Raw genomic sequence first — 15719 nt, 5'->3', positions numbered from 1 at the left:
AATATGTTGAGAAAACTCCAGGTTCTACAGCGAGTAAAAGTACGTCTTGTCGACACGTCGACAGAGAAGAAATTGAGTCTTTGTTTACATCGAGAGAGTGGTATCTGGCCGACAGTTGGCGCTGGTGGGCACACCCGCAACCTGTATAGCGATCGCTGGCGAGTTTTTACTGTTTTTTGTCTGTCGAGCAACAGAGTTGCAGCTATTATATATTCACCGGCTAAGTTAAATATTTAAAATTATGTTTTACTTAGATCCTAGTCTTAATTATTTTATGGTCACACGTAATACCAAGTAATTACTGTATATGATACCCTGGAGATAGAGGAAGGTAAGCTTGCGTCCTTAAGGAGATCCCTAATAATCATTTTTATTTAGGAGTTTCTATTACAGATGAGTGAAATCAAAGTTATAAGAAACCAAGTTGGGTGCAGTAATCTAACCTTCCCAAGATGGCCCCATGCCCGCTGCCATTACCATATTGTGTGCTGTGCCTCTGGAGACAGGGCTTGGGAATGTATAAATTGCTTTCTCTGCCTACAGAGGGTTCATACTGCAGCAGGCATGAAAGAGAATTCTATTTTCTCCTTTCAAAGTAGGGGCAACAATATTCCCTTCGATGATATGGAATTCAAGAACTAAGCTACATTTCCTTAATCATGTTAGCATATAAAAAACCCATCCTCTAGAATTTGTTCCCAGCTTAGTCCCAGAGGTTTTACGGTTGATAAACAAGACTGCTCTTAACAATCTTACAGCAGCAGTCTCAGATGTTGGAAATGTCTCTCGATTACAGTCTAGTAGATTCATTTGTGAACGGAATGATAGTATCAGGCCAAAACATTCCCTTCTAGGCCAAAATAGTAAAGATGGATTTGGGTTCTATGAGAGCTATGTTGCTTAAAGTGGATTCCTCCTTACCTAAAATATGCATCCCCTTCTTATGGGTCAATCCAAAAGAATTTGAGAGATTTACGGAACATGAGGGATTTCGTGGTCTTTCTCCCAAAGAAATGAGAGGCTTGCACGGGCATATTCCAACTGGGAGACAGTTTTATCCATTCCAGAGTATCTTAGGACAGCAGTTTGGTGCCTGGCAACTTATCCTTAGTCTAGTGTTGGTCCTGTCTTCTATGGAAGTGGAGGCTGTTGGGGGATCTTAGATTCCCAGAGCAGCTCTAGCAATTGTTGAGCAAGCCTACTTGAGAGGCTTTACAGTACAGTACTTTGTAAAAGCAAAATTTGAGATCAAAATGCCATGATTTGGCTGAGTTTGATAGAATTCCTCTATAGCTATCCTCTATGTGAATTCCTATACCTCAATTCTTTGTAGATAGAGCTAAGGCTAATTCCCATACAGCTAATACTTCACATCCACGGAACTAGAGAAAAAGCTTTTGGTCCCTCCCAAGAAAGGGGAGAACCTTCAACTATAAGGTTCTGACCTTTTAACAGGATCAGTAACATTTCACAATACAGCTTGTGAAGAAATCAGCATCATACCTCCAAACCAAGCTGCCCCAGTCAACAAACAACTTCTCTTGGGAGGAGAGAGAGAGAGAGAGAGAGAGAGAGAGAGAGAGAGAGAGAGAGAGAGAGAGAGAGAGAGAGAGAGAGAGAGAGAGAGAGAGAGCTGATATGAGTGAGGGGTGCTGGTTTATTTCTCAGGGGTAAATGACCTCAACAATAAGCGTCTGCAGGTTGAAGTTTTCCTCTGCTCAGAACTCACTCAATAAAAGCTGAATGCCTGTCAAATAGCGTCCTGGTATGTTTTTCGTCAGTTCTCCTTCTTGGTCTGCAAAAGGAGACAGCTTCAAAATGAGCTTCTCTGATATCCTCGCTTTGTGATAATTGAAAACGTGCGTGTAATCGTGCACACAAATTCAGGACGTAAGGATATACTGTATCTTTTGGAGATACAAAAAGCTCGAGAATCCTTTCTGGCATGTGGGATCGGTTCTTCAGTACCGACCAAAGATCCTTACTTTCTCTGAGGCATGAAACTTTACAGGTAGGGGAGAAAGGTTAATAGGAAACATCTTATCCTCTGGCATATCCTGCGACTCGGGATCTGAATTAAATCTGTTCCGTTCCTTAAGTCAAGATCATGAGTGTGGGCTTGAGGGCATGCACGTTGGGAAACGTAAGTTGTCCCCTTACTGGAGGGTGCGTAGATCCATAGAATCATGCATTCCTCTAAAACTATAAGTGCCTGTGTTAGGCACGTCAGTGTGGGAGAGCATTGTTGCTGTGTGTGCCATAGGTGAACACGAGCCCAAAGGCTGGTCTTGATAAGTACTGAGCACATTAATGTTAAGAGCACTGTTGAAGTGCATGTTATAAATGAGCACATATCTGGTTCTCATATATCACCAAGTGTCTAAGAGTTAAAGCCAAGTTTGCATAACCGTTGATGTGCCCCCAGCAACAAACAATCACAAACATGCTGGAAAGAGAAAAGAAAAAATCAATAAGCGAAAACTCCAGCCACTGAAAGAACGTATGTTCTCACTGACGGTTGAAATCAGAATGAGTGCTCAATGAGCAAGTACTGGGGCGGAGCTTCCCGGCAGGTAACTGCTAGCTACCTGTTTACAGCTCGTTATAAAAATTTAATAACTATTCTCCAGCTTCACTTATAATCTATCCTATGTAAAACACAATGGTTTGTATTTGCGCTAAAACAATTAGTTATTCTTATATAGGGCACATAACTTAAAATTTAAAATACATATCCTTCAAATCAACTTACAACATATGAATATTTTTCATGGTAGAAGATGTAGGTGGTAACATGCCATGTACACTGAGTGGCAAATTTGTTATTTTACTAGGCGCTATGAAAAGGACTTGCTTACCACTTGCTCCCTCACTTATAGCTGCCTGGAAAAGAATGCAAAATTTGTATAAACTCAATAATTAACTTTTAAAGATTCATAGCCAAATTATCATAAGAGATTTTCCTCATTGATCTTAAAACACTCAAACAAAATGAATTAGAAAAAAAAAAATCATATGGTAATACACTGTACACTTACTAGCAATTACCTTCATCATAATCATGTTGACTACAAGATTAGGTCTATGTAAACTACTGGGGTTAACTCAAACAACTGAGAATATTAAAACTAAATATCAGAATTTTTTTAAGAAATGTGATTTCTATTTTCTAGATGATTTGTATTTTTCCTAACTACACAAATCTGAGTCCTTTGCTATAGGAGATGGATAAGAGCAAAGGCTGGAATATGGCAATCAAACCTTTTAACCAGAAGGGAGGTAGAGGCAGAAGTGTACAGTAACTTAAATAATTCATGTATGTACACTGTAGTAAGGAAAAATATAAATTACTTTTAAAAATTTGTGGTTTGTTCCTAAACGGATAAAAACCATCGCCCTTTAATAGGAGACTGTGGCTGGTTTTATCTTTCCTCTGAAATGCCACAGCATCTGTTCTGTACAAGAGTGAAGGTGATGACTCTTGCCAACCCCCTAAATGTCTGAAAATGGATATGATGACACTAGCATTAGGTTAGGCCCATGCCATGAGTAACTGGTAATCAGGAACGAGAGAACTAACTGGTAATCAGGCACGAGAGAACTAACTGGTAATCAGGCATGAGAGAACTAACTGGTAATCAGGCACGAGAAAACCTATATCCCTACATAGGATATGGAGCGTTACCTGTGGCCCCGAGGGTTGCATCAAGAATAAAAACTCAATGACCGACGAGGCGGTTATTAATTTCGCTAGGACCAACCACGTGGAGACCAATGATCATAGTTCTCATGAAGCTCACATGATTCATGAAGGAATGCCTCGTAACTTACCCCATCACGAGCAAATTTCTCTCTCTTTAGAACCGAAGTATCCCTAAGGAGAGAGAGAGAGAGAGGTTTACCTCGATTGTCCATTGGAAGGAATGGATGAAGGACGGCCATACTGACAGAGCGTGCTTGATTTGGAACAAGACCAAGCACTGATAGAAGAAGTGTAAGACCCCGTATCATGTACTGAGATACCACATTGCTTCTCTCCATCTCATAAGATAAAACAGATTGGTCGAGCACCCAGGAAAAGGGAAAGGAAAGAGGGGTTGGGCCCTTCATTCCAACTAACAGGGTGTACTCGGTTCGGTACAAGATCAAGCACCGATAGCAAGAGTGTAAGACCCCGTATCACATAGTAATAGAACTTCCTGGTCTGAGTTGGCTCTTGGTACCATACCATCTCTCACGCTTGAGAGGGGAGAAATCACCCAGAGTCATATGTGTTTCCTGTCAATCAGTCTCCCCGACTTTTTATATAACTTCTTAGAAGAGGATGATGATGAACTAGAAGAAGAAAGGGAGCGCACATTATTCTTCTTGCCAGCCTTCTTCGGGGTCAAGATCTTGGAAACCAACGATGATGCTCCCACGGAGGATGAGACCACAGGGGACTCTTCAAAAGCCGCATCAACAACAAAATCAGGTGCCACACCGTTCAGCACCACCACAAAAGAAGCAGGAATAATCTTTAGAAGTCCTGGCAGTGGTAAAAAACCTTCTCCTCTCCATGGCGTATCAGCGATGCTCATGGAAGACAAACTTCTTTAGGTTTAGATTGTCATTGTATAGCCTCACATAACAAGAGGATGATGCGAACATTAACAAAGATGAGATCAATAGCAGTTTGCAAATAAACCTGTCCTAATTATGCAGGTCATCCTTGTACTGTACCGTACATCTTATTAATTTTTCCAGGTTTATCCAAACACAACTGTGTCTCCACACTTATCCAATTATCTAAAAAGTGAATGCAAAAGGATTAAAACAGCTAAAATTTGAGAGGCAGTAAGAGTATGTGTATACAGTACTGCTAGTAGCTGAAGTCAAAAGGGAGTGTCTAGGAGACTGACAGGAAGGCACGATAGTTTGAATTCATGTGGGAACAAAAAGTATTGCTGGTATTACAGGTGTTCTAGTAAGTACTACACATGATAATCGTCACTTACCATTTTACAAATACAGTGGCAGATTAATATGAAATTATCCAACTTGATTTGAAAAAAATATACAACCATTGTTACAGAATTCAGACTTCCTTTTCTAAAATAACACTGGCTACATTACCTGCATAAGCATTGCAGTTTTGTTTGATTGTGGTCTTCCAATGATCAATGACGTGGAAACTGGAGAGAAGCTTTGCTTATGATATAACTGAAGGTTATGCAGATTTTGGCTCCCAAGAGGAAATATTCTCCCAATGATGTCTTTCATAGCTATATACCTGTTACGAAAATGCAAGAAACTAAATACAGGTTGCATAAAAACATAAAACCATTTACATTATTAATAGACTTTTTCTATATTATACAAACCATCATTCTAAATTATTTTTAATCTGTCATCTCTAATGAGAAACTCTATCTGTAAGCGAGATAAATGCTACGAGATACTGAACTGTAAGATAGTCTTGTCCAGCCCCAAATACTGTACAAACCTTTCAGCTCTTTACTATGGAAATATATTTCGGCGACAGTTAAAACCAGCCAATAGACTTTTAGCGAGGTGTAACTACCCACCGCTAGTTAGCAGGGGTTAGGACCAACCACCCTGCTCACACACGTAGTACCCAAAAGAAGCCACTTTTTATTTTGGCTTGCTAAAAAGCAGACATCTCCTCTCTCTCTACTGTTATCCTTATTAAACTGGCCTTTGACTTGACATTGTTTCTGCTTGTTCAGCCTCCATTGGAGGACAAACGAGTAAAACAACGATTAACTGACGGGACTTCCCATAGGTGCGGACACAGTCGCTTCTAACGAAGCAGCGGTGACCTCCACCAGAGGGGTTTCTCTCATTACCGCTTGCGGCAACTACTACCTTCCTTAGGATATCCCCGTTTAAAAATTTTTTTTTTTCGAGAGTACTTTAGTCTATTTCATGGATTCTTCTGATCAAAAAATTTTTTTGAAAGTACTTTAGTGTATTTCATGGATTCTTCTGATCAACTCTTTTTGTCAAAGCAGGCTTACGTCACCCTCTGCATGCTTTCAAACCAATTTCACCACCCGACACTTCACGCACCTCTGGACTCCTCTCTACCCGCCCATGAGGCTATCCATGGCACTGGCAACCCCCACCCAATCCTACATCGCTGCCATTAGGTGCTGACAAGGGTAATCACGAGAAACTGGAGAGGTGGCATGTTAAATATTACCAGTCCAGCACCTTTAACGTGTGAACATCAGAAGCTCCTGATGATGCTTGACTCTCCGATGCGCCTCACGGTAAATCCCGATGCCACACCAGTCGTCCACCACACTCCCATTCCGATACCCATCCAGTGGCAGCAGGATGTCAAGGCAGGCCTTGACCAAGATGTACACCTTGGAGTTATTGAACAGGTCCCCACTGGCCCTCCCATTACCTGGTGTCACAAAATGGTGGTTAGCGTTAAAAAGTCAGGCAAACCCAGACGGACTGTGGATTTTCAGGCACTCAACTGTCATGCTGCTTGTGAGTCCCAGCACACCCAATCGCCGTTTCATCAAGCACGTGCTGTACCACCTCACACCTACAAGACCATCTTTGATGCATAGAATGGTTACCATGATATCTTGTATGCCGTGCTTATCACCTGACCACATTTATAATACCGTGGGGCAGTTGCGGCCATGCACCATCCCAGACATTCGTAGTTGGTGGTCAACCAAGCGTCTTACATATTTGCCTCAGTCGATGAATAGACCTACTTCCCTTCCGTGATCTACTAAAACCTGGTACACCTGGACTGACCAATTTGACCACCTGTTCGAGGAATTAAAGTTACTGTATTGATCGTTGACGAGATACACAAAGGGGTCAAAATCTAAGACAAAGCCTGACCAAGTTGCTTTGTCAGTGACTGGAGCAAGGGGGTTATCGGCTTCTGGGTCTTCTAAAAACCGTTTTGAAGAAAAGTAGTTTTATACATGAGGTTGTAGCATAGCTAGTAATGATAATAAGGTGCCTTTGTAGATCAGCGGCCAGTTCCTCCAGCATGCAGAGAAAACGGGAATTTTTTTTCCCAGTTTCTAGTCATTCGTAAGAGGTTTTTCTGCAAAGCCTCTACACAAGAACACCACTTAATTTAAACTTCCCCACTTCAACCTATAAGCCGTGTCCTTAAGCTAGTAATGATAATAAGGTGCCTTTGTAGATCAGTGGCCAGTTCCTCCAGCATGCAGAGAAAACGGGAATTTTTTTTCCCAGTTTCTAGTCATTCGTAAGAGGTTTTTCTGCAAAGCCTCGGTGCCTTTGTAGATCAGCGGCCAGTTCCTCCAGCATGCAGAGAAAACGGGAATTTTTCTTCCCAGTTTCTAGGGGTTCGTAAGACGTTTATTCTGCAAAGCCTCTACACGAGAACACCACCTAATTCAAACTTCCCCACATAACTTATCCTACAAGCCGTGTCCTTACCTAACAAGGGGTATGGTAAACCCCTTGCTGCCGTATACTTTGCTGGCCGCTATCATACATACACCCCGGTAATAATAGTAATAATGATAATAATATTAATAATAATAATAATACCAGTGAAAGTAGAGGATATTCAAATTATAATGCAGCCTATATTAACACACAAGAATAATAATAAAAATAAAAAAATAACAAAAACAATGATAATATTAATATACCCTTATAATACTTAAAAAAGGGGTATTATTATTATTATTATTACTTGCTAAGCTACAAACCTAGTTGGAAAAGCAGAATGCTATAAGCCCAAGGGCTCCAACAGGGAAAATAGCCCAGTGAGGAAAGGATATAAGGAAACTACAAGAGAAGTAAATATCAACCAAAATAAAATACTCTTAAGAATAGCTAAAACACCAGACTAAATCTTTCATATATAAGCTATAAAAACTTTTAAAAGTCAGTTGAATATATAAATATAATCCAATGATTCTAGTATAGACCGTAAAGGTAAAATCTGAGCTTAATCTTGAGTCCCTTAAGAATGACCCTTTAGGGATCCCATTATAAGTACTTTCAGCAAGCAGTTACTAATCATACAGATACTTACTTTTATTATTAACAAACTATTCGTCAACAACTTTAATGAATGATGATGAAATGATTTATCACAAGACGAGAAAAACTGAAATTTACGCATTTCGTCCTGGTTGAATTTTGCGGGGATTGCGGGCACTCTATTCCCTTATGGATAGGTGCAAAGCTTCTTGAATCTTAACTTGTTCTTATTATTATAATTAATCCTATTTTACCTGTACCATTCACAAATCAATAATGCAATTATTAATCTTTACTTTTATTCCATTCTACCTTGAAATCAGATAGGATAACACCCTACTATCATCAGTTTTGGCAACGTATTGTGCTCAGTATGAATTTTTTAAATTCTTGGTTCATGTGCATTGCCCTTCTTATAAATACAACCAGATACCTGCTAGGATTTTGCAACGTACAGTACCTATACCTATGTCTAGTTTCATTGGCTGTCCTAACTTTGGGACATACAGTATATATATATATATATATATATATATATATATATATATATATATATATATATATATATATATATATATATATATATATATATATAATCATTATAAGCTAGTTGAAAAGCAAGATACTATAATTATGCCCAAGGGTGCCAACAGGGAAAAATAGCCCAGTGAGGAAAGGAAATAAGGAAATAAATAAACTACAAGAGAAGAATAAACTATCAAAATAAAACAACATTAAATTATGTATATGTATATAATATGTATATATAATATATATATATATATATATATATATATATATATATATATATATATATATATATATATATATATATATATAATATATATATGTGTGTGTGTGTGTGTGTGTGTGTGTGTGTGTGTGTGTGTGTGTGTGTGTGTGTGTGTCCATCAGGTAGATTTGGCCTACTGTCATTTTTGTAGGTTTGGTTCCAAGTTCCAACGACCCTCCTCCCATCCTTGTTCTTGTTCTTGTTGTTGGGCGGAGGGATTTGCCTTTCCATCGGCACCTCCTTGGTTTTCTTCTTTATTCTAATTCTTTTATTTTCTTCTCTCTTTTTTTCCACATGTGATAGATATATTCTTTTCTTTTCTCTATTCCTTCTTTCTTGAACAGCACGTTTCCTATTATCTTCTTCTTTTCTTCTTCATACGGCTGTTGCAATTCCATTATTTTTCTTCTTTCGTCGCTGAGGTCTGGACACTCAAGAATAAAGTGGGCGAGGTCTTTATTAACTGACCCACATAGTTTGCATTCTACCCTACCTCCTGCTTCATGTCTTTTCCTATCATTTAATTTCAAACAATTGGCCCTAACTCTATACATAATAATAGAATTAAGTTTGTTGTCCTAAAACATTTCTTCTCCTATTTGCCCTTTTTCTTGTTCGTATATTTCTAAACTATTTTTCTCTTTTATCTCATCCCTCCACTTTTTACCATCTACTTCTCTAATTTTGGCCTTAAGCTCTTCTCTTCCCATTCTCCTAAAGGTTCTATCGTTCATTTCCATATCTTTAATCCATTTCTTAGTCTCTGTCATCGACCTGTTATTTTCATTTTCTTTCATTTCTTCCAGAATTGTCTTCAGCAAATCATTTCTCCCCTCTTCTATCCCTTTCACAAACCTTAGCCTTCCTCCTGCTATCCTAGTTTTCATTTCGGACATTCCTATCTCTCCCCGTAGTGTTGCTACTGCTGCATATGATGGTGCTCCCAAAATTTTTCTTCCTACCCCGTTTTCAATCTGCTGTAATCGTTTTATTTCACTTTCTGTTATGTTCATTACTGCCGTGCCATACAATATCCCGGGTAAGGCTACGTTTTTCCAATATGTTTTTCCTATCAGTATTTTGTGGCAGCTTTTCGCAATAATTGAGTAGGTTAGGTTAGCTAGCTTTTCTGCCTTTTCCATCATTTTCTTCTTTTGTTTTTTAAACATATTTCTTTTCCCTTCTATCTCTATTCCTAAGTATTTTATGCTATCTGTTACTTTAATACCCTCTATTTCTTCAGGTTTTTCTTTCATATTATATTTGATTATATGACTCTTATTTTTGTTTATTTCTAGCCCACATTCTCTACATATTTCTACTAGTATTTTTATGTTTGCTTCTGCATCTACTATATTTTTTGCTACAATTAGACCGTCATCTGCAAAGAACAATGCCCTAATCTTTATTATTTCGTTTTCAAAGCCTTTTCCTTTTTTTTCTAATTCATTTATTATTTTATATGTAATTAGTTTAAACAGAGTAGTTGACCCCGTACATCCCTGTTTTATCCCACTCGTTACTTCAAATTCTTTATCTACTTCATATCCTATGTTTATTTTGTTTTTGTCTCCTTCGTAGATTTCTTCCAATGTATCTATTACATTTGGGTGTATTCTATATTCTTTCATAATTTCTATTATTTTTCCCTCTTTATTGAGTCATATGCTTTCTTGAAATCTATTGAAATTACTATTAAACTTTCCTTCCTTTTATAGCTTTCTTCTACACAGTATTGTAAAATAAATATGTTGTCTTCTACTCTTCCTCCTTTTGTGAACCCGGCTTGCATTTATTTCATCTCCATATTTCTCTCAAGGTGTTCTTCTATTTCATCTTTCATGAGGGCCATAAATATTTTGTATGAGGCATTTGTAAGGGCAATTGGTCTTAGATCTTTTACTGTGGGTTTCTTTACCTTTTTTATCATTTTTGTTTTAGACTTTTTCCACTTTTCGGGCTTGTTCTTCTCCTCCGTTTCATTTTGAAGGCACTTTGTAATTATTTCCAAACATTTGCTGTCATTAGCTATAGTTTTATATAATTCTGGTTTCAGTTCATCTGGACCTGCTGCCTTTTTATTTTTAATTTTTCTTAAAATTTTCTGAACTTTATCCTCTGTTAACTTTGGAATATTCATTGGTGTTATCTTTCTTGTTATTGGTGATATCATATCCATGTGCTCTCTTATTTCTATAGGGAATGAGTGTCCTAATGAATTTCCTTCTTTTTCTATTTCCTTTAATTTTTCTATATAATTTTGTCTTTCTTCACTATTCCATACCTCTTTCATTTTATTTTCGTGCATTTTATAAATGTTTACCCGCCAGAACCTATCTATTTGTTCCACTGCTACTTCTTTGGATAGTTTTTCTCCATTTTCGTCATATAATTGTATTTCTTCCTCCTTTTCCTTTTTACCTTTCAGTTTGTCAATATTTTTGAATATCTTGTTCCTATCCTTCCTTACTTCATTAGCCTTCTTCTTTTCATTTTCCCACATTGCTTCCTTTATTATAACCTGCGTTCTCTCTTTTTGTTGTTTAAACAGCAGAAACGCTCTTTCCCTTTCTTCTCCTGTCAGGTATCGTTTTTCTCTGTTAAGTTTTTTTCTCTTTTTTATTTCCTCTCTGATTTTATTGGTCATCCACTCTGGTTCTATCTTTGCTTTCTCTTCTCCAGTTGTTCTCCGTCTGTACTTTGGATGTAGCTTTCTTTTTGCTGACTCTTCTACAACTTCATCAAATTCATCCATCCTTGTGATTTCTCTGCTCTCTAGATTATTTTTTAATTCTTCCCTGTATTCCCTAAAACTTTCTTCGTCTGTTTTGTACTACATACTTTCTTTCCAAAAACCTTTTTTGTAGTTTTCTATCGTCGCTTTTACGCTGACCTCTACCTCAATCAGATTATGGTCAGATATATCTACTTTATCTTTTTCTTCATCTATGTTCATCTCATCGAAGTATTCTTACATTTCTTTGTTTACCAACACCAAGTCTATGGCACTTCTTTGATCACCTCTCTCCCATGTATATGTTCCTTTGCATTTCTCATCTACATGTAATAATATAAGGTTTTTATTGTTTATTACCTCGAGTATTTTCTTTCTATTTTCATTCTCCTCTTGGTATCACAAGAAGCCTAGATGACCATTAAAATCTCCCATTATAATTAGTGTTTCATCTTCCTCTACTTCCTCTATTTTTTTCTCTAGCTCTGCTCGTATCACTACGTTTCTCTCTTTACCTTCCCTATCCCCGCCACAATCCATATATACTACAATAAGTCTCACTTTCTTTTTAAGGATATTCCCTTTTACATCCAATATATCTAAGTTCTTCGAATTAACTTTTTCCATTTCTATATCCTTGTCGTCTTTATATATCACCATTAACTCCCCTCCTTTTTTATCTTTAAAGTCCCTCATACTCTCCTTCTTAATTGTACCATCATTTATATTAATCTTATCTATTTTTTTTGTTGTGTTTCAGTTAACACTACTATGTTGATATCAAAGCTATCGTTTAGGAGACTCTCCATTTCCATATATTTTTGCTTTGTTAAGCCTTGTACAGTATATTTATCATTTTGAAACTAATTCTCTTATTCTTTTCCGTTGGTGTGTCGCGTGATCCGTATTCATTCCTTTTTCTGTTCCCCTTTTGCATTTCTTGTGGTCCTATCTTTACCTCCTTTCTCTGGCCCCCTGTTCTCTGAGGAGTTTCCCGTTTTTTATCATCCAGACATTCTCTCCATTATTTTGTTTTTCTTTGAGCTCTTCCCTAAGTTTTGACATAGCCTCTCTTTCCTTTTTCGTCATGTCCTTTGTTATACCTACTCTTTTTTTCAAAGGATCTTGTTCATGTTTTAGTTTCTTAGCACTTTTTAGGATTTTCCACTTCATTTCTTCATTCTTAAATTTAATAAGCACTGGCCTAGGTCGTCCCCTCCCCCCCTCATTTCGCTTCACTAGCCTTATTACCTGTTCCATCTCTATCTGCTGTAGCTCTAAACTATTTCTGAAAATATCCTGACACCAATTAGTATCCTCTGTTTTTCTTTCCTCTGCTTCCTCCCTTTCACTTTCTGGTACATTATACAACACTAAATTGCACACTCTCCTTCTTTTTTCCTCCTCTTCTTCTAGTTCCTGCAGTACTTTTGATTTAACTACTTCTACCTGATTTTGCCCTACATCTCCAAATTCATTCTGGCTAAACCTGTTATTTACTGTACTTACGACCTCGTCCATTATTTCATTCTTCACCTTCCTCAGCACCTCTTCGACAATTTCTGCTCTCATTTTTTACCATTTTTCTTCTATTTCTCTCAGCTTTTCGTTCAACATCTTATTTCTTTCTTCTAGATCTTTCATTTTATTTTTACTGCACTTTAATTCTTGTTTGCAATTGTTACACATCCACATTAGTTCTTCGTGCTCTCTAAGAGCCCTATATGTAGCTCTGGATATTTTCTGGCACATGGCGTGGTACCACATATCACATTCGTCACATATCAGTCCCTCTTCGTTTTTTTTAACTTTATTTCTGCAGTCACTGCATATATCCTTACTTTGTTGCGAACTCATTATTCTTTTTTTTTTTACTGGTTTTTCTTTCTTACGGGGATTTTCTAATCACTTCAATTTTTCGTTTCACTACAGCTCCGCCACGTTGTTCGGCGACTTCAACCTTTGTTTTATATCACTTTATATCTTTTAACATCTTTTTCGTCCATATAATTTTCTTCTGATTTTTAAACTGTTAAATCACTGCTCTGTATTTTAATTCATGAATTTAAGATGATTTTCCTGTTATTAACTAATTATTTCTTCCTTTATCACACACGCTAATAGTAACAGCTGATAAACACGAGTGACTTTTGTAACGGTTCTCCTCCGACTAAGTCCACATGAGCAAGAACTCAATGAATGAATGAATGATTTAAAGTTTTCAGGCATCCTGACATCTAAGGTCATTGACGCCGGATTCAAAAAGGAGTAAAAAGTAAAGGGGCAAATGAAATTAAAAGAAAAGTAGAAGAAAGCCGAGATGAAAGAACTCAAAAAAGAAGTAAAAAGTAAATGAACAAATGAAATTGAGAGAAAAGTATAAGAAAAGAAAGCAGAGATGACAAAACTGAGTTTTATGAATGGTAATGGTAGAAGATATATATATATATATATATATATATATATATATATATATATATATATATATATATATATATATATAAATGCATATATATATATATATATATATATATATATATATACACATACGTATATATATATATATATATATATATATATATACATATATATATATATATATATATATATATATATATATATATATATATATATATATATATATATAATATATGTATACACACACACACACACACACATATATATATATATATATATATATATATATATATATATATATATATATATATATATATATATATACATATATATATATATATATATATATATATACGTATGTATATATATATATATATTGTATATATATATATATATATATATATATACATATATATATGTATATATGAACATATATCACAAGCACACGTGATTTTAATTAATGTAAATATCACCCACGAATGGCATTTAATACCGAATTCTATCTTGGGAATATATATCCACTTGGAATTCATTTTATGGTAACAGCTTCTGGCCGGGTGGGGATTCGAACCACCACCTGTACGGCTGGAAACTATGCTGGCAGGGACCTCGGTAGGGTCCCTGCCAGCATAGTTTCCAGCCGTACAGGTGGTGGTTCGAATCCCCACCCGGCCAGAAGCTGTTACCATCGGTAGGGTCCCTGCCAGCATAGTTTCCAGCCGCACAGGTGGTGGTTCGAATCCCCACCCGGCCAGAAGCTGTTACCATAAAATGAATTCCAAGTGGACATATATTCCCAAGATAGAATTCGATTTTAAATGCCATTTGTGGGTGATATTCACACACATATATATATATATATATATATATATATATATATATATATATATATATATATGTATATATATATATATATATATATATATATATATATATATATATGTATGTATATATATATATATATATATATATATATATATATATATATATATATATAAAAGAATAACATTGTCATTAATTAGATTAAGGAATCAAACTTGCGGGCAGGTAAAGACGAACACAAGAAGAGAATGAAGGGAGAGGGAGTAGCCATAGTCAGATTTGAAGGGATCAACACATTCTGAAATGGGAAGCTTGTGTTTCTAACTAGTGTCACTTTTAAATACAAGTAAAAGAGCGAAAATAGTAAAAGGAATGATCAAAATAATGACAGGGATTGTGTAAAATGAGGAAAAGCAGGTAGAAATAGGACCATGTCAAAATAAGAACAACGAAACAGATGTATCAATGTTAGGTAACTGAGTTTAAGAGGTAAGAGAAAATGAAGAAACAGGTAGGGATTTCGTTGGGGGAAGAAGCTGCAATAGAAGTATGTGTTTTATAGAATGAGCAACCACAGAGTTGACACCCAAGATGACAAGCTTATTCTAGTTCTGTAAAAACTTATTACAAACCAGTAGATGAATATGTAAAAGGACAAAATCTAGAAATTAATGAAAATTAAGGACCAAACTATATAGAAAAAATACTCCTAAATGGAAAAAAATAGCGGATAAAATAAAGGAAGAGAGGAAAAAATAGCTGTATAGTCTTGAAAAGTGTAATAAGATCATTAAGGAACAAGAAACCGAAATAGATTTGCTGAAGATAGCCAATAAAAAATTTTGAAGTTTACAGATTGTAGATTTCTAGTCTTTTGTGACCCCATCCAATAAGTTTCCTCTCTGTAATATATAAGATCGTATTAGGCTGGATAGAAAGACAGCAAGACTT

The 15719-nt window shown here is 36.2% G+C and overlaps 1 protein-coding gene across 1 annotated transcript in view; it reads right to left on the bottom strand.

Annotated features, from left to right (window-relative positions):
• LOC137643806 (uncharacterized) overlaps window positions 1-8190 on the bottom strand; it is a 94830-nt gene extending 86640 nt beyond the window's left edge. Inside the window, exons 1-3 of the mRNA XM_068376493.1 lie at window positions 8054-8190; window positions 5116-5272; window positions 2753-2883 (exon numbers count right to left, since the gene is read on the bottom strand). Coding sequence (XP_068232594.1) covers window positions 2753-2883; window positions 5116-5262 — 278 coding nt within the window. The 5' untranslated portion in view covers window positions 5263-5272; window positions 8054-8190. The remainder of the gene's footprint in view (window positions 1-2752; window positions 2884-5115; window positions 5273-8053) is intronic.
• Between the last annotated feature and the right edge of the window lie 7529 nt (window positions 8191-15719).

The sequence above is a fragment of the Palaemon carinicauda genome, chromosome 7 (genome assembly GCF_036898095.1).
Source record: "Palaemon carinicauda isolate YSFRI2023 chromosome 7, ASM3689809v2, whole genome shotgun sequence".
NCBI classification, from domain to species: domain Eukaryota; kingdom Metazoa; phylum Arthropoda; class Malacostraca; order Decapoda; family Palaemonidae; genus Palaemon; species Palaemon carinicauda.
This window is presented reverse-complemented; position numbering and strand designations above follow the sequence as displayed.